This window comes from Salvelinus alpinus, chromosome 10 (genome assembly GCF_045679555.1).
Source record: "Salvelinus alpinus chromosome 10, SLU_Salpinus.1, whole genome shotgun sequence".
NCBI classification, from domain to species: Eukaryota; Metazoa; Chordata; class Actinopteri; order Salmoniformes; family Salmonidae; genus Salvelinus; species Salvelinus alpinus.
In genome coordinates this window covers 18,655,585-18,682,777 of record NC_092095.1, presented here as the reverse complement: position 1 = coordinate 18,682,777, position 27,193 = coordinate 18,655,585, and the positions used below count along the sequence as shown (strand labels likewise).

Sequence of the window (27,193 nt, the reverse complement as noted above, 5' to 3'; positions counted from 1 at the left end):
AATAATTCTGGTGCTGCTGGTTGGACTAGCCTTGCTACGTGTCTCTAATTCCTATGTGGAATCTGTGGCACTCCACCCTTTAGTTTTGTCTATGAATGTGCTTAGTGGAAGAGGAGTGTTTGTCAGACACAACTAGTGAAACTACACACATACATTCCTCTCCTCGACTAGTTTGTGACTGCAGTAATTATATAAAGTATGTAGCTAGATAGTTTTGATTAGTTACTGAGCTGTGATGTTTTTGCAGTACAGCTGCACTGAACAAAAATAATTTGATGCACAATTATTTTTGTTCATGTGATGATCTCCCCTAAAAAAATCCTCCCCTAAAAATCCTTTGGGGGCTCATGCAGGTGATGAAGGCTCAGCCTTAGGTCGGGCAGGTACAATAAATCATATTCTCAGAATTTGCCTGTTAAAAATATAAAAGCTTGATGTATTGCATCCTGTGCCTGCCAATTAACATTCTTTGAAATGGGAGTAGAGAGCTGATTTGGTAATGCACCACTAGAACAAGATCTTTGAGGTTGGAACAGAACAAAGAATGATGGCTCTTTTTAGACCTGTTTGACAGCCATCAGTTAAAATATGCAAATGGTAATGAGCAAAGCATGACCATGGTGACAACTCCTTCATTGTATTTTCCTCTATGGGCTGGGTCAGGTGAAAAGTTAATGCTACGTTCATAACCACGTGGGAACGTGTAGATTACCAGTTGTGAAGTCATAAATAGAAGTTAGATGCATTCACATGCGTTGAACTCGTTGAGAAGTGCTGATTGACAAATGGCAAACATTACCAATAAACTAAAAGTACAGCTATCATGCTTGTGAACAAATTATTGTGTTCAAAAACCATTAGTAGATTGCTTTTTATAAGTCATATTTTGTTGCATTTAACTGCTGTAAATGCTGTAATCCAGGTAATTTCCTTAGTAGGTGACGTTAGAGGCCAACATGTGGACGAAGTCGGATCTCATGGATAAGAGATTAGTTTCCCACTAGTAATTACCAGTTGGATGGCCGTTCAACTGATTTTTTCCCTTCGTACTCGAATGTGGTAAATACCACCTCCCACTTGGTTATGAACGCAGCATCCATCCACTCGTCTCACCTGTTATCAGGTGGATGGGCTTGCAGCACATATAGGTTATTTATGACGCCACACATTTATTTAAGGAACCTACCGGTGCACATTGCTAAAGGAAAGGCCTGAGTTAGTTTTGCATGAATGACACATGTCAAACGGAGCCGGTGGTGACATGCTTACAGAAATCTGGGTCTTCACAAAGCTTCATCCCGGACTCACATAGGACTCCGTGCAGAAGATAAAGATCTCGTGTCATTTCCAGGTAGGTTATGAATGTGCACCGTCTTTTACCTGCTTATCACTGATGTTGTATCCCACAGGAGATCGGATATGTGCCGCGTTCAAAACATTTTTTTTTTTTTAAACGAGCTCTGACTGGGAAAAAATGTTTTGACTGTCATCCAACTCTCTATTCCAAGTCGTTAACTCTTGTATTGAAAGCATCTATGGTGATGGATGATGAGGAATTTGACAACTGGCCTGACGCGATCACGCACTATTGCCACGTTCATGTGTTAGTCGGAACTAAGAAAACTCAGACATTTCCTACTGGTTAACTGGTTGAACGCGGCACGTGTATAACTACAACCAGTTAGCAAGTCGGAAATTTCCGAGTATATCGAGTTTCCTAGTCCCGACTACCACCCAAACGTGACATGTAGGCCCGTATGCCAACGTAATTTGGCACAGTGGACGAGCAAAGACGCATCTCCCAACGTAATTTGGCACAGTGGACGAGCAAAGACGCATCTCCCTTTACGCAGTGCTTAGATATCATACAATCTTGTTAATCAGTTGAGATTCGCACCGCTAAAATGTTTGCTCTTCATGTGCAGTCTTTTGCCAATGCGAACAAAATTGAAATGACAAGTTTGCCTGAGAGAGCAGAATATAAATATGTATTCAAAGTGATATTTCTGGTGGGATTACTGATCAGAATGTATCAATTCATTGAACTATTGATATTAAATAATCTCACATTTCACATTCAGCCACTTTGGTTTTAGGAATCTAGGTGAACTACAATGTTTCTCCTGGGTGACAGGCAGGGCAGGATAAACCAGTATTGTTGTGCCTCTTTCTTTGTGCTCTCACTCTCTCTCATCAGAAAAGTGGGTTAAGCGAGAGTCCTGCATAGGATATCAATTCCATCCTCATACCTCTTAGCATGGTCTGCAAAGTTTGACCATCTTCAGTGGAGACCAGCCATGAACAAACAAATCCCTTTATAGCAGCAGGATGTCCAGTCCAGTAGTCCTGCTATACTGACATGGACTGCTGGAATTATCTTGTGTGCTAAAGCTACTAGGCCTCTATCTCTACCACCCAGTCAGCGGAACAGTGGATCTGATGGACCAGGTGTCCCGGTCAGGGGTGGGCACTGATGTCACAGACGAGACAGCCTCCATGGGGGAATACAGGTGGAGCTCTGAGGATCATGAGGTAAGATACAGGGAACCCTTCTGTTTACCTGTCTGACTATCATGCACTTACCCCTACATAGTATACACAGGAGGTTGGTGGCACCTTAATTGGGGAGAACAGGCTTGTGGTAATGACTGGAGTGTAATGGTATCAAAAACACCAAACACATGGTTTCCAGGTGTTTGATGCCATTCCCTTTGCTCCGTTCCGGCCATTATTATGAGTTGTTCTCCCCTCAGCAGCCTCCTGTGATAGTATAACATGCCATGAAGCCTGCCTACTCCCCACACATACACACATCAAACCATCAACTGTTCCTGCCCTCTAGTGGAGAAGACCATTCTGACTATTCGCCAATGCGTTACGTAGACATATCATTACATTAGCTATTGACTTGATGTACTAGTGACAGAACTACATGGGGCGACAGGTAGCCTAGTGGTTAGAGTGTTGGACTAGTAACCGAAAGGTTGCTGGATCGAATCCTCGAGCTGAAAAGATAAAAATCTGTCATTCTGCCCCTGAACACGACAGTTAACCCACTGTTCCCCCCAGTAGGCCGTCATTGTAAATAAGAATTTGTTCTTAACTGACCTGCCTAGTTAAATAAACTACATGTAGTTCAACTAGTAATCTAGGTAGTGTTTTCAGTGGTTCTTTACTTTGTTTCGCCATGTAGTGGTGTAACTAAGTATTGGAACTAGACTAGTGAAGTAGGCAATTTCCTTTTTTGGTGATCAGGCCTGCTTAATTCTCACTTCAAACATCCTTTTTGTGTTTAATAGGCTGAATGACACATTGTCAATGTACGGTGCTGTCCGAAAGTATTCAGACCCCTTGACTTTTTCCACATTTTGTTAGCCTTATTCTAAAATGAATTAAATAGTTTCCCCCCCCCTCAATCTACACACAATACCCCATAATGACAAAGCAAAAATAGGTTTTTAGAAATGTTGGCAAATGTATTACAAATAAAACTTATATCAGATTTACATAAGAATGCAGACCCTTTACTCAGTACTTTGTTGAACCACCTTTGGCAACGATTACAGCCTCGAGTCTTCTTGGCTATGACGCTAAAAGCTTGGCACACCTATATTTGGGGAGTTTCTCCCATTCGTCTTTGCAGATCCTCTCAAGCTGTCAGGTTGGATGGGGAGCGTTGCTGCACAGCTATTTTCAGGTCTCTCCAGAGATGTTCGATCTGGTTCAAGTCCGGGCTCTGGCTAGTCAACTCAAGGACATTAAGAGACTTGTCCCGAAGCCACTCCTGCATTGTCTTGGCTTTATGCTTAGGGTCGTTGTCCTGTTGGAAGGTGTACCTTTGCCCCAGTCTGAGGTCCTGAGCTCTCTGGAGCAGGTTATCAAGGATCTCTCTGTACTTTGCTTCGTTCATCTTTGCCTCGATTCTGACTACTCTCCCAGTCCCTGACACTGAAAAACATCCCCACAGCATGATGCTACCATCACCATGCTTCACCGTGGGGATGGTGCCAGGTTTCCTCCAAACATGCCTCTGGCATTTAGGCCAAAGAGTTCAATCTTTGTTTCATCAGACCAGATAATCTTGTTATAATGTTGTTAATCATGGTCTAAGACTCCTTTAGGTGCCTTTTGGCAAACTCCAAGTGGGCTGTCATGTACCTTTTTACTGAGGAATGGCTTCCGTCTGGCCACTCTACCATAAAGGTCTGATTGGTGGAGTGCTGCAGAGATGGTTGTCCTTCTGGAAGTTTCTTCTATCTCCACAGAGGAACTCTAGAGTTGTCAGTCACTATGTTGTTCTTGGTCACATCCCTGACCAAGGCCCTTCTCCCCTGATTGCTCAGCTTGGCAGGGAGGCCAGCTCTAGGAAGAGTCTTGGTGGTTCCAAACTTCTTCCATTTAAGAATGATGGAGGCCACTGTGTTCTTGGGGACCTTCAATGCTGCAGAAGTTTTTGGTACCCTTCCTGAGATCTGTGCCTCGATACAATCCTGTCTCTGACCTCATGGCTTGGTTTTTGCTCTGACATGCACTGTCAACTGTGGGACCTTATATAGACAGACAGGTGTGTGCCTTTCCAAATCATGCCCAATTACATTTACTACAGGTGGACTCTAATCAAGTTGTAGAACCATCTCAAGGATGATCAATGGAAACAGGATGCACCTGAGCTCAAATTCAAGTAACATAGCAAAGGGTCTGAATACTTATGTAAATGAAGGCATTTCTGTTTATGATTTTTAATACATTTGCTAAAATTTCAAAAACGTTTCACTTCGTTTTTTAAGTGTAATCCATTTTAGAATAGGGTTGTAACAAAGTGGAAAAAGTCAAGGGGTCTGAATACTTTCCGAAGACACTGTATAACCCCAAACAGATCTGCTCTTGCAATTTGTAGTCTATGACATTTCAGATTTGCATATTATAATTTCTCAGGAAGTAGTTTGGATGTAGTGAACTACTTTTTCATAGGGGTAGCTTTAGTGTAGCGTAACTTATTTTGGTGTGAAGTAATTGCTTGGTAATAGATATTTTCAGAGTAGCTTCCGCAACACTGACAATGTATAAAACTTGTGGGGTGATATTGTTTTTCAGCTGCATTAGTGTTCAGTTCTTGGCCTTCTCTGTATTTACTGAATAGCGAGAGCATATTGACCAATTGTCAGATTAATATATTATATATATACTGAATTCAAGAGGTTCAGCCAGCATGACCTCTGTAGTATAGTAATTAGTATTCAAATGAGCTTTGATGTGATTCTAATGTTATTTCTGCAGCCTGTTAATCAGAGATCCGACCCTCAGGGCCAGTGTCTGGCCGCCCCCCAAGCCCTGCCTGCCCCCACCTACAAACAGAGGGTTGAGGAGTTCAGGAAGCTGTTCAGAGAACTGCCTGAGTCAGAGAGACTCATCGTAGGTGAGTTGTGTGTGAGAGAAAGAGAAGCCAGAAACGGCTCCCCTATCACCATCTCTCAAAAACCAAACATATCGGCACCTCTCTCACCAGACTTCCGATATACAGCTTACCTGCATATACCAGCACACCTGTACCTTACCTGTCTCTCGCTGCGTCCCGTGTTTTTTACCCAGACTACACCTGTGCCCTCCAGAGAGACATTCTACTGCAGGGACGCCTCTACCTGTCGGAGAACTGGCTCTGTTTCTATAGCAATGTGTTTTGGGGGACAAAGGTGAGCTCACACATGAGGGAAAGGAAAAATAAAGGCACAGTTTTCTATTTAGGGGATGAATTAAATTGGATAATGATATATCATAAATATGTGTATATATTGCATTATTCTAGTCGTGTTAAGGATGTGATCAGTGTGCTCTGGAATCGTAGATAGCCTAGACTCTGATGGACATCACTGTGCTCTGTGGTCGTAGATAGTCTTGACTCTGAGGGACATCAAGGCCATGTACAGAGAGAAGACCGCACGGCTGATTCCCAACGCCATTCAGATCTGCACAGACTCGGAGAAGGTACAGTCACTCAAACACCACCTGGGTTCTGTTCAATATCCCTGGACAGTTGCACTAACGCCTTGGACCAGAGCTAAGAGACCCTGTGCTTTTCATTGTTTAACCCATCAAGCAACTTTTCATGCTCAAGAGTACAGCTGCAGCACTGACAAAATAACATGCTACTTACCCCTTCTGTCTATCCTCAATGCAAACCAATAGACGGTTATCACTACAATAATATTAAAGCAAAACTCCACACAAAAAGTATATTGTAGTACTATATCCCCAAAAATGTTGACATGCAAAACATTTTGGGACTAATATTTTGGGGGGGAATCATATGATCCAAAATGCATCATACCGGCTGTATTTCTGTATTTTATTTCAGTAGTTGTATAACTTGATTGCTGATATGAAAAACAGCCAGTTTTGGGGTGGACTTTTTAATTTGAACTGAAGCGTCTGTCTCTTCCCTACAGTTGTTCTTCACTTCCTTCTCAGCCAGAGAGAAGAGTTACCAGGGAGTGTTCCGCATGTGGCAGAACACGCTGATGGACAAGGTGAGGCACAGATCAGCTGACAGCGACCTCATATAACCTCACTTCACTCACTGGAGATGCATCCCAAATGGCACCCTATTCCCTATAAAGTGCACTACTTTTAACCCGGGCCCTGTGCCATATTCAGGACGCACCCTGGGTGTAAAGTACTGTTGGCTATGGCAGGTCCACGGTTCTGTGTATGTTGAAACACCATCGGCTGTCCTGTCCAGATAGAGCAGGGTGTGGATATGGATTGAGAGCTGTCAAAAACACTGGAAATGGGACACCCAGAATGTCCCCTCCTTTCAACACTGGGCCATCTACCACACCCAGATACAGACTATCCCCTCCCAACACTGGGCCATCTACCACACCCAGTTACACACTGCCCCCCCCCCCCCCCCACCTTTCCAACACTGTTCTCACCACGGTTTTGGTTGTCTCGACAGCAAGCATTTCTATGGCAAGGGCATTTCTATAAGTAGGAGTTATGTTAAGCACAGATCTAGGATCATCTTCCCCTCACTCAATCCTACCCTTGATAACAAAGTAAAAATCCTGTAATAAGTTAAACTGACCTTGGCTCTGTGTCTAAAAGGCAATGTGTTCCCTGTAATCACCTATGGAATGGCATTGATCCAGTGACATGAAGAAAGTCAACGACTAGAGAACCCTGCAACATGGACACTATCTGGATGTCATAGCTCCATGCAACTTATCTGGAGTCCTATTTAGTATGCAAGGCTTTTGTGACTTTACCCTGGCAGACTGCTCTTATCTAATCAATCCTGAGTACACACCATGCTCCTCGGACTGGCCCCATGCCCCTAACATTCGGTTGTTATGTAGTATACAAGGGGAATAGAATGGCATAATTTTTTTTTATAATGTACTGTCTCTTTTGATAGCAAAGTGGGGCTAAAACATTCTAGCACCTAGAATGAATGCAACCTCTATGGCCAACTAGTGCAATACCCGGAAGACTGTGGACCAAGGGAATTAAGCTGTGCAAACAACTCCACAATAATACTAGTGTGGCTCGGGAGTTAGCGAATGACGGTAAAGTTCAATGACCCCTCAAGGTGTGGCTAGGAAGGTTTATTTGCTTAAGACAGAACCTGCCCCCGGGAAAGATCTGTCTTTTCATTACCTATCCATTCTACAGGGCAGTCGTTCGCTTTACGCCCCAAAGAGGCTATTCATCAACCGATCTGATTTTCATTGTCACTAAACCAGAGTTTTGGCATTCAGTAGAGGCTACCTATCTCTGTATCAATGGGTGGAGCGCTCGTGTTCCAATTGTCGGGCTGAGGGCGCTAGGACTTCCTGATTGTTTTGTGACAGCGTACAGGTTATTACAGTTCAGTCCAGAACAGCGTAAAATAGCGACAGAGAAGTAAGTAAAACATCTTTTAAAATGGTTATTTTGACTTGATTGGTAACAAGTGACTGATTATTCATCTAAATGATGATCAGGTGTGTGTAATTTGGATTGAAGAAACTGGTTCTATATGGGGCTTGCTTGAATGGATTCTGTTGCATGGGCAGGGCTGGATTTGGGGTCCCGGGGCACCTACTTTATTTGCATTTTTTTTTTTTTAAAGCTAATTATCTGCAAATCTACATATTTTCGTGTTTTATATGCTATCTGGGGGGCCTCTGACCTCCAGGGCAGGTGCCCTGCGTGCCTGTTCGTAAATCTGGCCCTGTGCGTAGGAAATCAATCATAATAAATTGTTTTTTTGAACAATTGAACAAACTCAAAATACATTTCTAATCTACATTTACTTATTATTCTCCCTCCATATAGTTTAAAAAATATACTTTGTGTTTGTCATAGTGTCCATAAACAATCTACACTCAGCAAAAAAAAGAAACGTCCTCTCACTGTCAACTGCGTTTATTTTCAGCAAATTTAACGTGTAAATATTTGTATGAACATAACAAAATTCAACAACTGAGACAAACTGAACAAGTTCCACAGACATGTGACTAACAGAAATGGAATAATGTGTCCCTGAACAAAGGGAGGGGGGTCAAAAGTAACAGTCAGTATCTGGTGTGGCCACCAGCTGCATTAAGTACTGCAGTGCATCTCCTCCTCATGGACTGCACCAGATTTGCCAGTTCTTGCTGTGAGATGTTACCCCACTCTTCCACCAAGGCACCTGCAAGTTCCCAGACATTTCTGGGGGGAATGGCCCTAGCCATCACCCTCCGATCCAACAGGTCCCAGACGTGCTCAATGGGATTGAGATCCGGGCTCTTCGCTGGCCATGGCAGAACACTGGCATTCCTGTCTTGCAGGAAATCGCACACAGAACGAGCAGTATGGCTGGTGGAATTGTCATGCTGGAGGGTCATGTCAGGATGAGCCTGCAGGAAGGGTACCACATGAGGGAGGAGGATGTCTTCCCTGTAACGCACAGCGTTGAGATTGCCTGCAATGACAACAAGCTCAGTTCGATGATGCTGTGACACACTTCCCCAGAGAACGACGGACCCTCCACCTCCAAATCGATCCCGCTCCAGAGTACAGGCCTCGGTGTAACGCTCATTCTTTCGACGATAAACGTGAATCTGACCATCACCCCTGGGTGAGACAAAACCGCGACTCGTCAGTGAAGAGCACTTTTTACCAGTCCTGTCTGGTCCAGCGACGGTGAGTTTGTGCCCATAGGCGACGTTGTTGCCGGTGATGTCTGGTGAGGACCTACCTTATAACAGGCCTACAAGCCCCCAAGTCCAGCCTCTCTCAGCCTATTGCGGACAGTCTGAGCACTGATGGAGGGATTGTGCGTTCCTGGTGCAACTCGGGCAGTTATTGTTGCCATCCAAGACCTGTCCCGCAGGTGTGATGTTCGGATGTACCGATCCTGTGCAGGTGTTGTTACACGTGGTCTGCCACGGCGAGGACGATCTGCTGTCCGTCCTGTCTCCCTGTAACGCTGTCTTAGGCATCTCACAGTACGGACATTGCAATTTATTGCCACATCTGCCGTCCTCATGCCTCCTTGCAGCATGCCTAAGGCACATTCACGCAGATGAGCAGGGACCCTGGGCATCTTTCTTTTGGTGTTTTTCAGAGTTAGTAGAAAGGCCTCTTTAGTGTCCTAAGTTTTCATAACTGTGACCTTAATTGCCTACCGTCTGTAAGCTGTTAGTGTCTTAACGACCGTTCCACAGGTGCATGTTCATTAATTGTTTATGGTTCATTGAACAAGCATGGGAAACAGTGTTTAAACCCTTTACAATGAAGATCTGTGAAATTATTTGGATTTTTACGAAATATCTTTGAAAGACAGGGTCCTGAAAAAGGGACGTTTCTTTTTTTGCTGAGTTTATTTTGTAGCTGTTAGTTAATTGTAGCCTATAGCTATTGACTAAGCAAGGTAGCAGCCATCGTCTTTGCGTCAGTTCTTTATATAATTGTTTGCATTTCTTAAGCGCTAATCTACAGTGAGGTGCTTTTTGTTATCTTGTGACATCAGTGTGTAGCAGGTTAGGGCTGCTTTGTTTGGTTGAAACTAAGACTGGAGGTGATGTGAGATTCATGCACAGGTGGAAAATGGTTATCATGTTGGAGTAAGCCAGACAGAGGAATTAATCCTCATGATTTTGACTATTGAGCTCTTGCAAGCTATAGCCTACAAGCAGCTGATGGATGATGGAACTGTGTACACCAAAATCAGTTGCTTTTCCATGATACCAAAAATCTAATCAAGCCCCACTGTTTGATGTGTGCCAACATCTGTTCCTCCCAATGAAACCCTCTGTCCTCTCTCTCTCCTAGCCATTGACTAGTCTGGAGCTGTGGCTGGTGGTCAAGCAGCACTATGGTAATGACCTGGGCCTGAGCAATGAAGAAATGGAGAGTCTACAGGGATCAGCAGAATCAACCACGCAGACACACACCAGGTGAGGACTAGCAGGACTCTTAATCTATCTTATCTATCAATCTGGTGCTGCATGGTGAACAGCATGCATTCACCTACATCTGTCTGACTGACACATTTCCCCATCTGGTCCCTGGCAGCCTGACCATGAGGCCCGGTGAAGAGGACTCTGGGAGGCTGGAGAGGCCGTCTACTCTGCGCCTCCAGCCAGGGGATCAGGGCTCCTTTGACCCCAACACGCCCCAGGGAGAGGACTTACCCTCACCCCTCGGACGGAGCACCGCCAATTTGAGGGATGCGGTACGACACCTGACATGTTAATGTCACAAAAGGCTTGGATGATATTAAGTGATCTCTGTAGAGGCATACTGTCTCCATATTGTTTCTTCATTGTCTGAGTTGAAGTGAAGGATGAGTGAAGGATGAGTCCCATTGATGGCATACATGTACATAGCAAGGCTTCCGTAGCCAGTGACAGAAAGAGTGACATTGTGTTTGTGTCCTACAGGATGATGCTCACAGCACCTCGTCTCAGTGCACTCCTGACCCATCCCTGGACCGCTCTGCCCCGGAGAGGGTCTCCAAGCGCTCAGAGCTCTCTCTGGACCTTAACACTAACCTGGACCACTTCTCTGAACAGAGTGGCTCGGAGAGCGCAGAGGAGGGTGAGTGATTCCCAAATGTGTTTGTTAAATGCATGCATCCTTAGAGTATGTGTTTGTGTGATGCTATTGACACCATCTTAGATGTGTTTTCAGAGGCATTCCTCAGATCATGTTAACTCCTCTCCCTGTGTCTCTTACAGAGGAGAGGGTGTGTGTCTCCGAGCAGCAGGGCAGGCTCTATGTGAACAAGGTCTTCAACATCAGCGCAGAGAAGATGTTTGAGCTGCTCTTTACCGACTCCCACTTCATACAAAGATTCATGAACGCCAGGAAGATCACCAGTGAGTCATCACCCCATCCACCCTCAACACTCCCTGTTATGTCACAGTCCTCAACACTCCCTGTTATAAGCCACAGTCCTCGGCTTGTGATGAGTAATCAATCTTTTGAATGTGAATGCCAGAGAGTTGTTATTTCTAAATTGGGGATGTGCACAATGAGGGGCCACAGTGGCTCCCGGGTCTGCATATAGTACTCACACATGCAGTCAGAGCCTTTTGGGGGCCCTAAGTGAACATTTGTTGGGAGGGCCCCTCCGCCTTACTAAGCAATGGGGGAGGGGCGGAGAGAAAAATGTGCAGTTTTACAGAAGGTTTGCTGCAATTCTACACAGTTTGCCATGGGGCAGAGATACACGTTACAGTTTTAAATATATCTGAGTGAGAGTGACTAACAAAATTTAATGGGCCCCCCCAGTCAGTTATTTGTCCATGATTGCTAGAAGTTTAGATTGGTAAATTAGTCTAGACAATCTCTAAAATGTTAGCTGGCTAGACGACTGACATAAGAGAAACTGCTGATGCACAACCAAATGTAGAAATTTAGTTGAGACCCCGACTGAGTTTTTTGGGGGGGAGGAGATTGATCCGCAGGCCTACAAAAGGGGGGGGGGGGGAGAAATGTGCCCATCCCTGGTCTAAATTATGTGTTTGTGCAATAATGTGTGAAATGTGTGTGAAATAATTCAGGCCTTTCCATCTCAGTGCAGTACCAAATAGAATAATAGGTGTGTGTTTTGTTAACCTATGTGTGATTGTCTTTAGATGCCAGCTTTGCCCCGTGGCAGAGTGAAGCGTCAGGCGCCATGAAGAGGAGTCTCAACTACACCATCGCCATCACCAACCCTCTGGTGGGCAAGTTCTCCACTGCCACAGAGAACCAGGTGAGCCTAGGTCTGCAGTGTGTGTGTGTGTTTCTAGTAGTGTGTGTGGGTTGTCTTTTGAGTAGTGTGTTTTCCAGAGTGTGTAACTCTGTTGTCCTGTCAGATCCTGTACAAGGAATCCAGGGAGGGTCAGTACTACCTCGTCGACGCGGAAGTCTACACACACGACGTACCGTACCACGACTACTTCTACACTCAGAACCTCTACTGTATCATCCGCCACTCCAAACACAAGTGTCGACTTAGGTGAGCAGCAGTGACAACACACCCTTCAGACATTTAATATTTGCTCTGTTTACTTTAGTGTAAAGACTTTCAGGGTATTGGGGTTGAGTTTCTCATTATGGTCAGTCTCTTTGTTCAGTGCAAAGGTGCCTTTACATGTTTCCCACTGTGCACAGATGTCGGTTCAACCGACTTTCACTGAACTGATGTGAAAACAAGGTTCATTCAACCAGTGTGTGCCCAGTGGGTTTTGTGTGTCAAAGACCAATATCCTTTAGGAAAGGTAAATTCACTTCCACATATTGCTGGCCTATGTACTGTTGGTTCTCTCTTCTCGCTGGTAGCTATTGGTCAATCTGAATCAGTTCCTGATTACAGAGAAAGAAAATGAGCAGTGTTTGGTACTTGAGAGTTTGTGGTGACTAATTACCCATGTAACAGATTCAATTACAACTAGAGTTGATGTGCCGATGTTGTGTTCAGGGTGTACACTGATGTTGTGTTCAGGGTGTACACTGATGTTGTGTTCAGGGTGTACACTGATGTTGTGTTCAGGGTGTACACTGATGTTGTGTTCAGGGTGTACACTGATGTTGTGTTCAGGGTGTACACTGATGTTGTGTTCAGGGTGTACACTGATGTTGTGTTCAGGGTGTACACTGATGTTGTGTTCAGGGTGTACACTGATGTTGTGTTCAGGGTGTACACTGATGTTGTGTTCAGGGTGTACACTGATGTTGTGTTAAGGGTGTACACTGATGTGCTGATGTTGTGTTCAGGGTGTACACTGATGTTGTGTTCAGGGTGTACACTGATGTTGTGTTCAGGGTGTACACTGATGTTGTGTTCAGGGTGTACACTGATGTTGTGTTCAGGGTGTACACTGATGTTGTGTTCAGGGTGTACACTGATGTTGTGTTCAGGGTGTACACTGATGTTGTGTTCAGGGTGTACACTGATGTTGTGTTCAGGGTGTACACTGATGTTGTGTTCAGGGTGTACACTGATGTTGTGTTCAGGGTGTACACTGATGTTGTGTTAAGGGTGTACACTGATGTGCTGATGTTGTGTTCAGGGTGTACACTGATGTTGTGTTCAGGGTGTACACTGATGTTGTGTTCAGGGTGTACACTGATGTTGTGTTCAGGGTGTACACTGATGTTGTGTTCAGGGTGTACACTGATGTTGTGTTCAGGGTGTACACTGATGTTGTGTTCAGGGTGTACACTGATGTTGTGTTCAGGGTGTACACTGATGTTGTGTTCAGGGTGTACACTGATGTTGTGTTAAGGGTGTACACTGATGTTGTGTACACTGATGTTGTGTGTTCAGGGTGTACACTGATGTGCTGATGTTGTGTTCAGGGTGTACACTGATGTGCTGGTGTTGTGTGTTCAGGGTGTACACTGATGTGCTGATGTTGTGTTCAGGGTGTACACTGATGTGAAGTACAAGAAGCAGCCGTGGGGGCTGGTCAAGTCCTTCATTACCAAGAACTCCTGGAGTGGCCTGGAGGACTACTTCAGACACCTGGGTGAGTAGCAGCCCTGGAGATCTCTTCTTTCTCCCACGCCATCTTTCAGAATCTCTCTCCTCGCTTGGCTAATCTCTGAGTGTATCTTCCTCTGAGAGCGTGTCTTTCTGCCTTTCCATGTCATGTCTACTCCTCTCTCTGGTGCTCGTTGTCGCCAGTTTACTCATTATTACGAACACTTGTCACCTTCGTTAAGCACACCTGCGCCTCATGAGACTCACCTGGACTCATCACCTTCCTGATTACCTCCCCTATATCTATCACTCCCTTTGGTTCTTTCCTCAGGCGTTATTGTTTGTTTCATGTTTGTACGCTACTCGTGTTTCTTGTTTTGTTCATTAAATTCACTCCCTGTACTTGCTTACCGATTTGTTAGTGTACGCGTGACACTACACTTTCTCCAATGAGTCTCTGCCTGTGAGTGTGTTGGGTTGGCCATAATAGACTCCTGCTCTAAGTATGTTGCTGCTTCACTGGTTTCTGTCCATCACCCGCTCTCCTATACTGTATAACGACACGTCACCCGCTCTCCTATACTGTATAACGACCTGTCTCCGTCACCCGCTCCAGTCTCATCAGAGTAGATCTGAATCAAAGCCCTGCACTCACTAACAGTCCATCTCGCCTCATGAGAAGTCAATTAGAACCCCCCCCCCCCTCCCCTCCCCACAGATTGCACTGCAGTCCTCTCTATATAACCATTACCACCTCTGTTAGTCATTTCTCCACCCCCTTCTTCCAAGGCATTTAACCTGACTTTTCCTTTCACCCTATAATGTCATCACAGAATCAGAGCTGATGGAAGAGGAGGCGGTGCTGAACCAGGGAGGCGGAGACCCCGGTAAGACAATTGGCGGGCTGCGTCACCGGCGGAGGAGGACATTCAGTCGGACACTACAGGAGCACCTGAACCCCAGCAACCAGTACAGGCCCGACCTAGATCCTCACAGAGAGGGCAACACGGGTACATATTCTTCTGTTATTTAGCCCTGGACAACCATCTTCTGCACACATGGATAACATTACATATACTATACAAACAATCAGTAGTCAATCACATGACTTGATCACCTACAAAATGCACAGTCATCCGTCTTCCTTTCAAGCTGTGTCTCCTGTAATGACTTCCTGTCCCCGGTTGTGTGTCAGATCCCATGGATATGAAGGGTCCACAGTGGAACGTCTCTACCATCGTAGCTGGGATGAGCATCATGTAAGTCAACACTCAAAGCGCATCACTGTAAATCAGCATGCAACCATTCTATTGTCTGAGTACATTCTGCTCCATGAGCTCAAATAGTACTTAGGTGTGTGTGTATTTGCAGTATATTAGCCAGGTGTTTGTTGAACTCAAATAATCAGAAACCTTACTGCCTCCTCTCTCTTGCTCTTCCCAGTATGCTGATCCTAACAGTCCTGAACCTGGGTCTGTTCTTTAAGCTGTGGGCCATGGAGGACGTGGTCACACGCATGTACCTGAGCACCAAGAACCGCCTCCGGGAGAGGACCGAGAGCAGGTAGGCTGCTGCACACTGAGTGAAAGCCTACGCTTACTTCTCTCTGGGGGGCTGTGGCCTTGTTCCAAGACTTATGTGGGAGAGACTGAAGGGACATTTCTGACCAGCATCCCATTGACAGCCTGACTAGCCAAAATCTATAACCTAACCTTAAGCAAACCCCTAGCCCTAATCTAATTTGAACAAATTAAATATTGGTTTGGTCAGCCACATCCCCTTAGTTTTACCTGACTTGGAAGCATCCTTTCCTTCTCCATTCCTTGGTGTAATCACTGCTCTGACGATTGGGTTGGTGTGAGCTATGTTGAGGAATTCTCTCTCTCTCCTGTTGTCTTTATCTGTCTCCTCAGTTTTGCCCCAGACTTCAGCCCCGGACCGGCCCCTCCACACAGGACCAGAGAGGAGACTCTGCTGCTGAAAGCTGTTCTACAGGACTCCATCAACCTACTGGAGCAGGTGAGTCAGATTACCAGCTGTGTCGGTGTCACAGCCTCCCAGATGACCCCAGCAGGTGTATCTGGACGGTCATTTACCGTTTTCTTCCTCTTTTCTCTACAGCTCCGCTGCTCTCTATTGGTGCTTCAGCAGAACTTTGTAACCAATAGGACAGCAACGCCTCAGTGACGCTGTCACACCTTGTGATCTCACTACGCCCTATGAACCCTGGGGTCGTAAAGGCTACAGGGATGCGCCTCAGAGGACTCACTCTCCCAGCAGGGGTGTTGCTATAGGGACTACCCACACACTGACTACTTGTTACTAAGAGCAACAACGGTACAAGTCCCAGGGCCATTGATAGTGTGTTACTAGGTGGATGAATGTTTTTAAAGTTCAACTGTTGGTCCTGCGCTGTGGAGGAAGAGAATGGTTCCCAACCATCATCAACACTGTTGGACTTAGGTTTATGTGAGGTTCTATTGTCTGTTGGGTTAGGGAGTACTTTATTCTTCCTTAATGTTCTGGAGTTACGGTGATTAAGTTGAAGTTCTTCTGGACTACTGTATGTTCCATGCAGTTCCAGCATGCCTCACTGTGTACCCCTTCCATTGCCAAGCTAATCACAGCAGATGAGCCAATGATGTTGTAGAAATTAATCCCAATGTAAGATTTTTACTTTTTGCACAGGTGCCTTGTGTACTTTTTATGTTTTTTAGATTTATTTAGAATACATTTTTTTAAATTAGAAAATACTTTGAATGTAATTTATTAATAATATTTGGATGGCTGTGGGTTTCTGCTCGTGTAAATGTGAATAATTATGCTGTTTTGGATTGACAGATGACACATTTTAAAAAGAAACATAACTCTTTGGGTGGTTTTGCAGCTGGTTTGTAAATATACAGCAGAGCTCAATATCAGTGTTGTATTTAGAAGGGTGCAATGTTCTGAACACTGCAGATAGAAATGCCTTCTATAAAGCTGTCATGAATCCTTATTCTACATGATGGAGAAGCATGTTTGTTCTACATAATATAGTTCTATCTGAACCTTCTGTAATGTTGCACCCCACTGAACACACGCCCAGGTGAACTTTCTCAGGACTAATTGGTTAGAGCTAAAATATATAAATAATAATACTGATTGCATTTAGTTAATTATGTTAAAATCCTGATGACAGTTCCATATACAGTAAGCTAAATTAAGAGGGTTAGTGAATGTTCTGTAATTCATATTCATTCCACATGATGGTAAAACAAACCCATTCAGGAAGCCACGTCACGCAAACACTGCACTGCTTATGTGTACACCCACTATAAGAGTGTGAGCAGCACAAGTTTGGTCAGTGGATTCTGAGTTGAATCCACACTAGTGCCTTGTTTTTATTGTTAATCACTATTTACATTTTCTCAAGTAAATACCACTTGTTGTGTGTGGTGGTAAAACGTCATATTGTATGTAAAACCCATCCGTGTTCTATAAATGCACAGGAATCTTCCATAGTTTTGTTTGATGTTTACATTACATTAGTGTAAACTATGGTTTGTGAATAGTTTAAAAGGGTACACACTAACATTTGTTTTCCACACTATCCATATATGAAGTTGAATTACGTTGGCTATTTTGCACATTTGTAAGACAAAGATGTAATGTATTGATGCTTTGAATAAAGAAACCATATTTCTCCACATATTATTGTTAATGTGGGGTGGGGGTATGGCATGCTAAAAGCACTGACTGTACAATGAGCATAACCCATCTTTCTACCTTTATCCTAATTCTCTGGGGAGGGTACATAACAGGATTTACTAACCACATTTGTGAGTAAGAGTGCGTTAGGGGTTACTTAACTTTATTTAAATACCACCATGCATTTGTGCTGGCAGTCTGAAGGTGGGCGGTTCGTTAGAGTTGGTCTTGGGTCCCAAGAGACCAAACCTGTAGTATCGCGCGGTCTGGGATAGGCTATGGAATTACTTTTATGTCGGAAGGGAGACGACAAATACTGTACCTTGTTGGATTGACAACACTGTTGGGCAGGTAGCCTAAATCAGTTGCATATCTAGGCTACATTCAGTTGAACATGTTTAGGCATGTGCGGTTGCGAACACCGTTGTCTGTGGCCGCTGGCCAGTCTGTCATTTCCGCGACAGTTCAGTATGCAGTTTCTAATGTAGCCCAGCCTACAGTTTTTGTAAGGAAGTAGCTAGCCCATATGATTCGTTTTCAGCAAACTACACGAATACTGGTAGGTTATGCTATTTCCCATTACACGTGACATGTTTGTAGTTAACGATAGGGTTATTGTAGTTAACGATAGGGTTAAGTATAGAGTCAACTGGTAACCGCTAATCTTTACGTATGTAACGATACTTCGTATCAACTTTCAAGACGGTGACATTTTATCCAGGGCTTTAGGGTTAAGGCAGACAATCGTCTGCTACAGCATTCAGATAGGCTACATTCAATTGGGGAGTCGAAAAAAGCAAAGTCTATATGCATTCACTATTCCCTGGGTTAACTGAGGGGGGAAAAAACATGGGCTTCATTTTTTATTAAATTTTGAACAATTGAGAGCCAATTCCCTTGGCCCGCGAATGCCACGGCGGATGTGACATTTGATACGCACAAGTCTTCACGGACTGGCTGGCAGAAACACCAGTCTGTCGCCCCGCTGTCGAGCCCATATCGGTAGCAGTGACCTCTGCGTAAAAGCGCATTGGAAACCACCGAGAAACGAGCCATTCCCGTCTCCGGTTCAGATTTTCAATGACAGCCAATGCCACAGAGTTAATACGGAAGCCCCCTACAAGTTCCTCTCGCCTCCCTCATTTGCAAGACATCTCAGAGATATATACTAATGGTGGCTGTTTGTAGGCACAAATCCGCCATGGTTCATTGGACAACAGAGCCGCGGGAAGTAGGGGTCCTGCCCCCTGAAAAACTGCACTGGGCCTTTACTAGTTCTGTATTAGTGATCCGATATAGCTGTCTGTAGTGCAGTCAAAATTATTTGTCAGTATTCAGCCATGATTACTACAAGTTTAGATAGTCTAGCCAGCTAACTACCAATCTAGAAATGATTCACCAGTCCCTGCCACACATTTATCTATCTATCTGCACCTCCATGAGAATAGGACACGCACGCACACACCACTCTCTCTCATCTCCATCCCTTCCTGCTGGCTTGTTCCCCACAGGAGACTGATCACTTTCCAGGCTCACTGGCTGTCCGTCATGAAGAAGCGAGCCAATAAGGTGTTGGAGCCGGATGAGCCTCTGTGCTGCTGTGAGTTTGTGGACCGTCAGGGGGAGCGGAGCCATGTGGCAGCCTGCTGCTGTGACTGTGAGGACCTGGACGATGCCTGTGACAGGTGAGGGAGGGGCTTACCCATCTACGGCCAGTTACCTTCACACTCTTAGCTAATGGTTCTTCATCCAGTTTGGTATCACATCAGAAAGTGAATGTCTGCTTCTCTCCCTCAGATGGTTGAAAAAAGAGCCCCAGAAGGCCAACTCACTGTCCCATCTGGTTACTGTGATGACCGACCGCCTCCGTGTTCCCTGGTTCTGGGGTGGAGCCCGGCGTGTCGACCTATCGGTGCTCCCCCCGCTGCTCCTACTTCCTGTCCTCCTACACGTCGCAGCCCTTCACTTCCTGTTGGGTATAGTTGTTCTGACTGCTCTACCGGTCCTGGTTCTATGGTACTACTACGTCACCCACCGCAAGAAGAGTCGGACCCTGTTCTTCCTCAGCCTGGTCCTGTTCTCCCTGGGCTACATGTACTACCTCTTCCTCACCGAGATCTTCCTCAGGGGGGGTGTAGGGCTGACCCAGTTGGGCACAGTGACCCTGGGGGTGGCCCTGACTCTGGCCGCCCTTGTCCACACCAAGAGAGAACCTCGCTATGTATGGCCACACCCGGCTGACGTCCACAGCACAGTGACCTATCACAGCCCTCCACCGGACAGAGACCCCGGCCACAACGGGGTCGGGCAGGAAGTAATGCTAGCCAATCGGGGTAGTGGGTCAGAGCAGCAGGGCCAGGGGGTGGAGCAGATGAATAGTGGGCGGAGCAGGAACTGGTGCTCTGTGTGCAGGGTTTTGCGGCCCCCCAGGGCGGGACACTGCAGGATCTGTGACATCTGTGTCCTGAGGCTGGACCACCACTGTGTCTGGTGGGTCCCATTAAAACACCTCTGTCTGCCTGGACACACAGGAGGCTCGTCTGTCAATTATTACACAGCCACGTCAAAGCAATGTCTCCGCAGTGTCATGCCAGAGCTAAGAAGCAATGTCTCAGCAATTATCAGTGACATTCTCTTGTCTTTGTCATCAGCCATAGGCCTGTGTGTCTGAGAAACTCACTGATCTGTAACACACACACACAATCGTGCAAAAATAATAACCTTCAAACTAGAGGTCGACCGATTATGATTTTTCAACGCAGATACCGATTTTTGGAGGACCAAAAAAAGCCGATACCGATTACTCGGACGATTTCTTTTATTTATTTGTAATAATGACAATTACAACAAAACTGAATGAACACTTATTTTAACTTAATATAATACATCAATAAATCAATTTAGCCTCAAATAAATAATGAAACATGTTCAATTTGGTTTAAATAATGCAAAAACAAAGTGTTGGAGAAGAAAGTAAAAGTGCAATATGTGCCATGTAAAAAAGCTAACGTTTAAGTTCCTTGCTCAGAACATGAGAACATATGAAAGCTGGTGGTTCCTTTTAACATGAGTCTTCAATATTCCCAGGTAAGAAGTTTTAGGTTGTATAGTTATTATAGGAATTATAAGACTATTTCTCTATACGATTTGTATTTCATATACCTTTGACTATTGGATGTTCTTATAGGCACTTTAGTATTGCCAGTGTAACAGTATAGCTTCCATCCCTCTCCTTGCTCCTACCTGGGCTCGAACCAGGAACACATCGACAACAGCCACCCTCGAAGCAGCGTTACCCATGCAGAGCAAGGGGAACAATTACTCCAAGTCTCAGAGCGAGTGATGTTTGAAACGCTATTAGCGCGCACCCCGCTAACTAGCTAGCCATTTCACATCGGTTACACCAGCCTAATCTCGGGAGTTGATAGGCTTGAAGTCATAAACAGCTCAATGCTTGAAGCATTGCGAAGAGCTGCTGGCAAATGCAAGAAAGTGCTGTTTGAACGAATGCTTGCGAGCCTGCTGGTGCTTACCATCGCTCAGTCAGACTGCTCTATCAAATCATAGACTTAATTATAAACATAATAACACAGAAATACGAGCCTTTCATTAATATGGTTAAATCCGGACACTATCATTTCGAAAACAAAACGTTTATTCTTTCAATAAAATACGGAACCGTTCCTAACGGGGGCTATCCCCGTTCCTAACGTATCTAACGGGGGCTATCCCTAAGTCTAAATATTGCTGTTACATTGTACAACCTTCAATGTTATGTCATAATTATGTATAATTCTGGCAAATTAATTACGGTCTTTGTTAGGAATAAATGGACTTCACACAGTTCGCAACGAGCCAGGCGGCCCAAACTGCTGCATATACCCTGACTGCTTGCACGGAACGCAAGAGAAGTGACACAATTTCCCTAATTATAAGAAATTCATGTTAGCAGGCAATATTAACTAAATATGCAGGTTTAAAAATATATACTTGTGTATTGATTTTAAAGAAAGGCATTGATATTTATGGATAGGTTTGGTGCAACGACAGTGCTAAATCATCACCCGTTTGGCGAAGTAGGCTGTGATTCGATGACAAATTAACAGGCACCGCATCGATTATATGCAACGCAGGACACGCTAGATAAACTGGTAATATCATCAACCATGTGTAGTTAACTAGTGATTATGTGAAGATTGATTGTTTTTTATAAGTTTAATGCTAGCTAGCAACTTACCTTGGCTTCTTGCTGCCCTCGCGTAACATTGGAGTGCAATGTAAGGCAGGTGGTTAGAGCATTGGACTTGTAACCGGAAGGTTGCAAAAACGAATCCCCGAGCTGACAAGGTAAAAATCTGTCATTCTGCCCCTGAACAAGGTAGTTAACCCACCATTCCTAGGCCGTCATTGAAAATAAGAATGTGTTCTTAACTGACTTGCCTAGTTAAATAAAGGTGTAAAAAAAAATTGGGCCAAATCGGTGTCCAAAAATACAGATTTCCGATTGTTATGAAAACTTGAAATCGGCCCTAATTAATCGGCCATTCCGATTAATCGGTCGACCTCTACTTCAAACCCTTTAGACGTGTGTGTGTTTGGTGTAATCATGGGTTCTAAGTACATCTTACAGTTGAAGTCGGAAGTTTACATACACCTTCGCCAAATACATTTAAACTGTTTTTCACAATTCCTGACATTTAATCCGAGTAAAAATTCCCTGTCTTAGGTCAGTTAGGATCACCACTTTATTTTAAGAATGTGAAATGTCAGAATTTTATTTCATCTTTATTTTCTTTCATCACATTCCCAGTGGGTCAGAAGTTTACACACTCAATTAGTATTTGGTAGCATTGCCTTTAAATTGTTTAACTTGGGTCAAACGTTTCAGGTAGCCTTCCACAAGCTTCCCACAATAAATTGGGTGAATTTTGGCCCATTCCTCCTGACAGAGCTGGTGTAACTGAGTCAGGTTTGTAGGCCTCCATGCTCACACACCTTTTCAGTTCTGCCCACAAATTTTCTATAGGATTGAGGTCAGGGCTTTGTGATACCTTGACTTTGTTGTCCTTAAGCCATTTTGACAACTTTGGAAGTTTGCTTGAGGTCATTGTCCATTTGGAAGACCCATTTGTAACCAAGCTTTAACTTCCTGACTGATGTCTTGAGATGTTGCTTCAATATATCCACATAATTTTCCTCCCTCATGATGCCATCTATTTTGTGAAGTGCACCAGTCCCTCCTGCAGCAAAGCACCCCCACAACATGATTCTGCCACCCCTGTGCTTCACGGTGGGGATGGTGTTCTTCGACTTGCAAGCATCCCCCTTTTTCCTCCAAACATAACGATGGTCATTATGGCCAAACAGTTATATTTTTGTTTCATCAGACCAGAGGACATTTCTCAAAAAAGTACGATCTTTGTCCCCATGTGCAGTTGCAAACAGTAGTCTGGCTTTTTTATGGCAGTTTTGGAACAGTGGCTTCTTCCTTGCTGAGCGGCCTTTCAGGTTATGTCGATATAGGACTCGTTTTACTGTGGATATAGATACTTTTGTACCTGTTTCCTCCAGCATCTTCACAAGGTACTTTTGTTCTGGGATTGATTTGCACTTTTTGCACCAAAGTACGTTCATCTCTAGGAGACAGAAGGCGTCTCCTTCATGAGCGGTATGAAGGCTGCATGGTCCCATGGTGTTTATACTTGCGTACTATTGTTTGTACAGATGAACATGGTACCTTCAGGTGTTTGTAAATTGCTCCCAGGAATGAACCAGACTTTTTTTTCTGAGGTCTTGACTGATTTCTTTTGATTTTCCCATGATGTCAAGCAAAGAGGCACTGAGTTTGAATGTAGGCCTTGAAATACAGGTACACCTCCAATTGACTCAAATTATGTCAATTAGCCTATCAGAAGCTTCTAAAGCCATGACATAATTGTCTGGAATTTTCCAAGCTGTTTAAAGGCCCAGTCAACTTTGTGTATGTAAACTTCTGACCCACTGTAAACTTCTGACCCACTGGAATTGTGATACAGTGAATTATAAGTGAAATAATCTGTCTGTAAACAATTGTTGGAAAAATGACTTGTGTCATGCACAAAGTAGATGTCCTAACTGACTTACGATAGTTTGTTAACAAGAAATTTGTGGAGTGGTTGAAACACGAGTTTTAATGACTCCAACCTAAGTGTATGTAAACTTCCGACTTCAACTGTACATTATATTCATTTAGCACCAGGTGCTCTCATCCAAATTACAGTCAGCGCTGTACTGTGTGTGGTGTAACCCAATGATCTTAGTACAGTGTATTGGCTGTCTGTGTCTGTGTGTGTCATGTCACCACTGTGGTAGGATAAACAGCTGTGTGGGCCAGTCCAATCACCGCAGCTTCCTGTTGACACTCCTCCTCTTCCTGTTGACCTCTCTGTATGGGATCAGTCTGGTGCTGCGCAGCGTGTGTCCTCAACAGAACCTTGTCACCGCTCTGGTCTACTGCCCTGGCGTCTACAACCAGCACAGGTAACACACACCATACATAATGCACACACACAAACTATTACATGCTGACCAGACCACAAGCATGCATGTTGATTTTGTCCACCCACACCAGACGCGATCAGGACACGCAGGTTGAAATATCAAAACAAACTCTGAACCAATTATATTAATTTGGGGACAGGTCAAAAAGCATTAAACATTTATGGCAATTTAGCAAGCTAGCTTGCTGTTGCGAGCTCATTTGTCCTGGGACAAACATTGGGTTGCTATTTTACCTGAAATGCACAAGGTCCTCTACAATTAATCCACAGATAAAAGGGTAAAAGTTAGTTTCTAGTAATATCTCCTTCAGGCTTCTTCTTCTTTGGACTTTATATGGCGGTTGGCAACCAATGTTAGGTGCATTACCACTACCAGCTGGAGTGTGGACCTCAGTTCATCTTTCAATCACCCACGTGGATATATGCTCCTAAAAAAACAATGAGAAGATGGGAGAGGCGGGACTTGCAGCGCAACCAAATTCTAGAACCAAGTTCTATTTTAGCGCCTGGCTACGTGGACGCTCGTAAACTTGCGCAAGCAGTGTGGGTGCAATGATTGAATACCATGTATGTGTACATTTATTCTGCAGCGCATGCGAGCGGTGTGGTCAGCATGTTAGGCATTAGAGGCTAAAATAAGCCTGTGAAATTAGGTGGTGTAGATCAAAAGTGTTCTAAAACACCGACTGGCACCAGGGCCGTAACCAGGGTTTTAGTGAGGTCGGGGAGGGGGTTGAAAGTTGAAGCTCATTTACTGCATTTCTTTACAATTTAAACACTTTAAAATGCTATTTGGAGACCAGCAAACACAAGCAAAAATGACCTCAGCCATTATCACCTTGGCTGCTGTAGGCTCATTCACCACAGTCGAACATAACGAACAAACCACTGTTCGTAATTCCAATCCTGGTAACAAGTGGTTTTTATTTGCATCAAATCAGTATTTTATATTATCTGGGACACTTAAAGCTGTGATGTTTTGGAATAATTGGATATTTATAGGGGGAATGTAGGTTGATTGAAGTTTCTATAAGACACTTCATCATCATATTTTCCCCTACCTGCCCTACTACTGACCCAGATTTACAGAGCAGTTACTGTGGCTCAGCATGGCTTTGTTGTGTAAGGGTGAATGTGTGTGTGTGTTTTCTGATAATGCGTGTTTTGTGGTGATGTGTGTAGTGTAACTGCCATTTTGTCTCCCACTCAGCACTGTAATAAATGTTATGTTGCTCAGATTTGTATTTGTATAGCCCCTTCCCTACCCCATGGATGTTTGTAGATCTGTAGAAACCAGATAGGTGAAATCTGTGTATTAAAGCTCCTCTTAGCCCATTGTTAACACATATCTGGTTTCCAAAAATAGAGGGTTTGGGCTAGGGGCTAGAGATGGTTTTCAGGAATGTATGAGTCATGTCCTCCATTCAGTGTGTGTGTGTTGCAGCTCAGCGCTGTGTTTCACCTGTGCGTGGTATAGCTGCATAGTGACTGGTGGACTACTACACCTGCTGGTCCAGCAGCTCATCAATGTCAGCTACAATGTGACGGAGCGAGAGGCGCGCACCGCTCTCCGAGACAAGACTGCCCACAGTCTCTACTGGGGCCTCGTCGTCGACACAGGAGTCTACTCACATGGTTTCCGTGGCAACTGGGCAGAGTTCCTGACCATGGGAGAAGGCCCGGACGCCCCCTGGCCCAGCCTCACTGACCTGGTGTAGCTGACCATTGGAGAAGGCCCGGATGTCCCCTGGCCCAGCTGACCTTGGGAGAAGGCCCGTGCGCCCCCTGGCCCAGCTAAACTTGGGAAAAGGTCCAGACACCTCCTGGCCCAGCCTCACTGACCTGGTGTGCGTTCAACAAGGAAAATAGTTTGCGAACATTGGCTAATGTTAGCTAACATATTCCATTTGTTTTGTGTTAGCCACGACCATTCGCTAACGTTAGCTAACAGTCGGAGAAGGTAGTGTGCGGTGAACGTAAGTGTCGGTTTCTGGTCTTAACTGCCGCTAAAAAGAATCAAGTGGCCATGTAGACTTTCTACTATATTTAGTAGGAGTAGCTAAGTCATTTTTAGTTTGAATACAGTCGCTAAAAAGCCACAGTAATCCTGACAAAAAGTAGCTGGTTGAAGTTTCACTGTAACATTTTGGAATATTTATTCAACTCAAATTGTTACTCTGGCAACATGTTCACCGCAAACAGAAGCTTTGTTGAACTCTCCTCTGGTGTAGCTGAGCTGCTCAACACCATAATGGCATCGCTGCATGCTGACCAGACCACTCGTGCGCATGTTGATTTTGTCCACCCACACCAGATGCGATCAGGACACGGAGGTTGAAATATCAAGTAATCGCTCCCCCAGTTTTCTTCTCTGGACTTTATATGGTGGTTGGCAACCAACTTCAAGGTGCGTTACCACTACCGCTGGATCTCAGTTCATCTTTCAGTCACCCAGTGGATATATGCTCCTAAAAACCAATGAGGTGGGATTCATCAAGCGTCACAAATAGAACCAAGTTCTATTTTAGCGCCTGGCTACGCGTACGCTCGTGAGCAGTGTGGGTGCGATGATTGAATAACATGTATGTGTACATTGATTTTGCGACTCGAGCGGTGTGGTCAGCATGTTTGTTGCCTACAGATCTAGAGTCATCTCTTACCCTCATACAATCTGACTTTAACCGTTAGGGAGAAGTACATAAAACTGACCGTAGATCAGTCTGGGGGGGGGGGAGGAAACTTCACCCTACTCTGTGATATAGAGGCGTCACTACAGACCCTGGTTTGATCCCGGGCTGTATCACAACCGGCCATGATCGAGAGTCCCATAGGGCGGCGCACAATTGGCCCACCGTTGTAAATAAGAATTTGTTCTTAACTGACTTGCCTGGTTAAATAAATAAAGATAAATATGGACAAGAGTTGGAGGATGTGGCTGCTGTACTATCTTTCACCACCAGATGGCAGCATATCTCCACACCTCAGACTAAAGACATCTCCCTCTCCTGTTTATCAGTCTTCT

General features: G+C 44.6%; 2 protein-coding genes across 7 annotated transcripts; both read left to right on the top strand.

Moving 5' to 3' along the window:
- The first annotated feature begins 1,089 nt into the window (after nt 1–1,089).
- On the top strand, nt 1,090–17,633 carry LOC139531636 (protein Aster-C-like). Of its 4 annotated transcripts, none has more exons than XM_071328269.1 (18): nt 1,090–1,351; nt 2,420–2,532; nt 5,278–5,416; nt 5,590–5,690; nt 5,887–5,982; nt 6,444–6,524; nt 10,300–10,424; nt 10,543–10,702; nt 10,911–11,067; nt 11,208–11,348; nt 12,111–12,229; nt 12,333–12,475; nt 13,885–13,988; nt 14,776–14,952; nt 15,138–15,201; nt 15,386–15,505; nt 15,856–15,961; nt 16,064–17,633. In XM_071328269.1, the coding sequence occupies exons 2-18, from the start codon at nt 2,440–2,442 to the stop codon at nt 16,127–16,129; spliced, it is 1,992 nt and encodes a 663-aa protein (XP_071184370.1). In that variant the 5' UTR covers nt 1,090–1,351; nt 2,420–2,439; the 3' UTR covers nt 16,130–17,633. The 4 variants fall into 4 exon arrangements, with proteins under 4 accessions (XP_071184370.1, XP_071184372.1, XP_071184373.1 ...); XM_071328271.1 differs by having other exon boundaries at nt 1,098–1,351; nt 2,198–2,532; XM_071328272.1 differs by having other exon boundaries at nt 1,203–1,351; nt 5,305–5,416.
- A 236-nt stretch (nt 17,634–17,869) lies between these two features.
- On the top strand, nt 17,870–27,092 carry LOC139531635 (palmitoyltransferase ZDHHC23-B-like). 3 transcript variants are annotated; one of them, XM_071328267.1, is made up of 5 exons: nt 17,870–18,191; nt 19,144–19,317; nt 19,430–20,122; nt 24,071–24,151; nt 25,616–27,092. In XM_071328267.1, the coding sequence occupies exons 2-5, from the start codon at nt 19,181–19,183 to the stop codon at nt 25,887–25,889; spliced, it is 1,185 nt and encodes a 394-aa protein (XP_071184368.1). In that variant the 5' UTR covers nt 17,870–18,191; nt 19,144–19,180; the 3' UTR covers nt 25,890–27,092. The 3 variants fall into 3 exon arrangements, with proteins under 3 accessions (XP_071184368.1, XP_071184367.1, XP_071184369.1); XM_071328266.1 differs by having other exon boundaries at nt 23,984–24,151; XM_071328268.1 differs by having other exon boundaries at nt 17,872–18,191; nt 23,984–24,151; nt 25,600–25,800.
- Nucleotides 27,093–27,193: the final 101 nt, after the last annotated feature.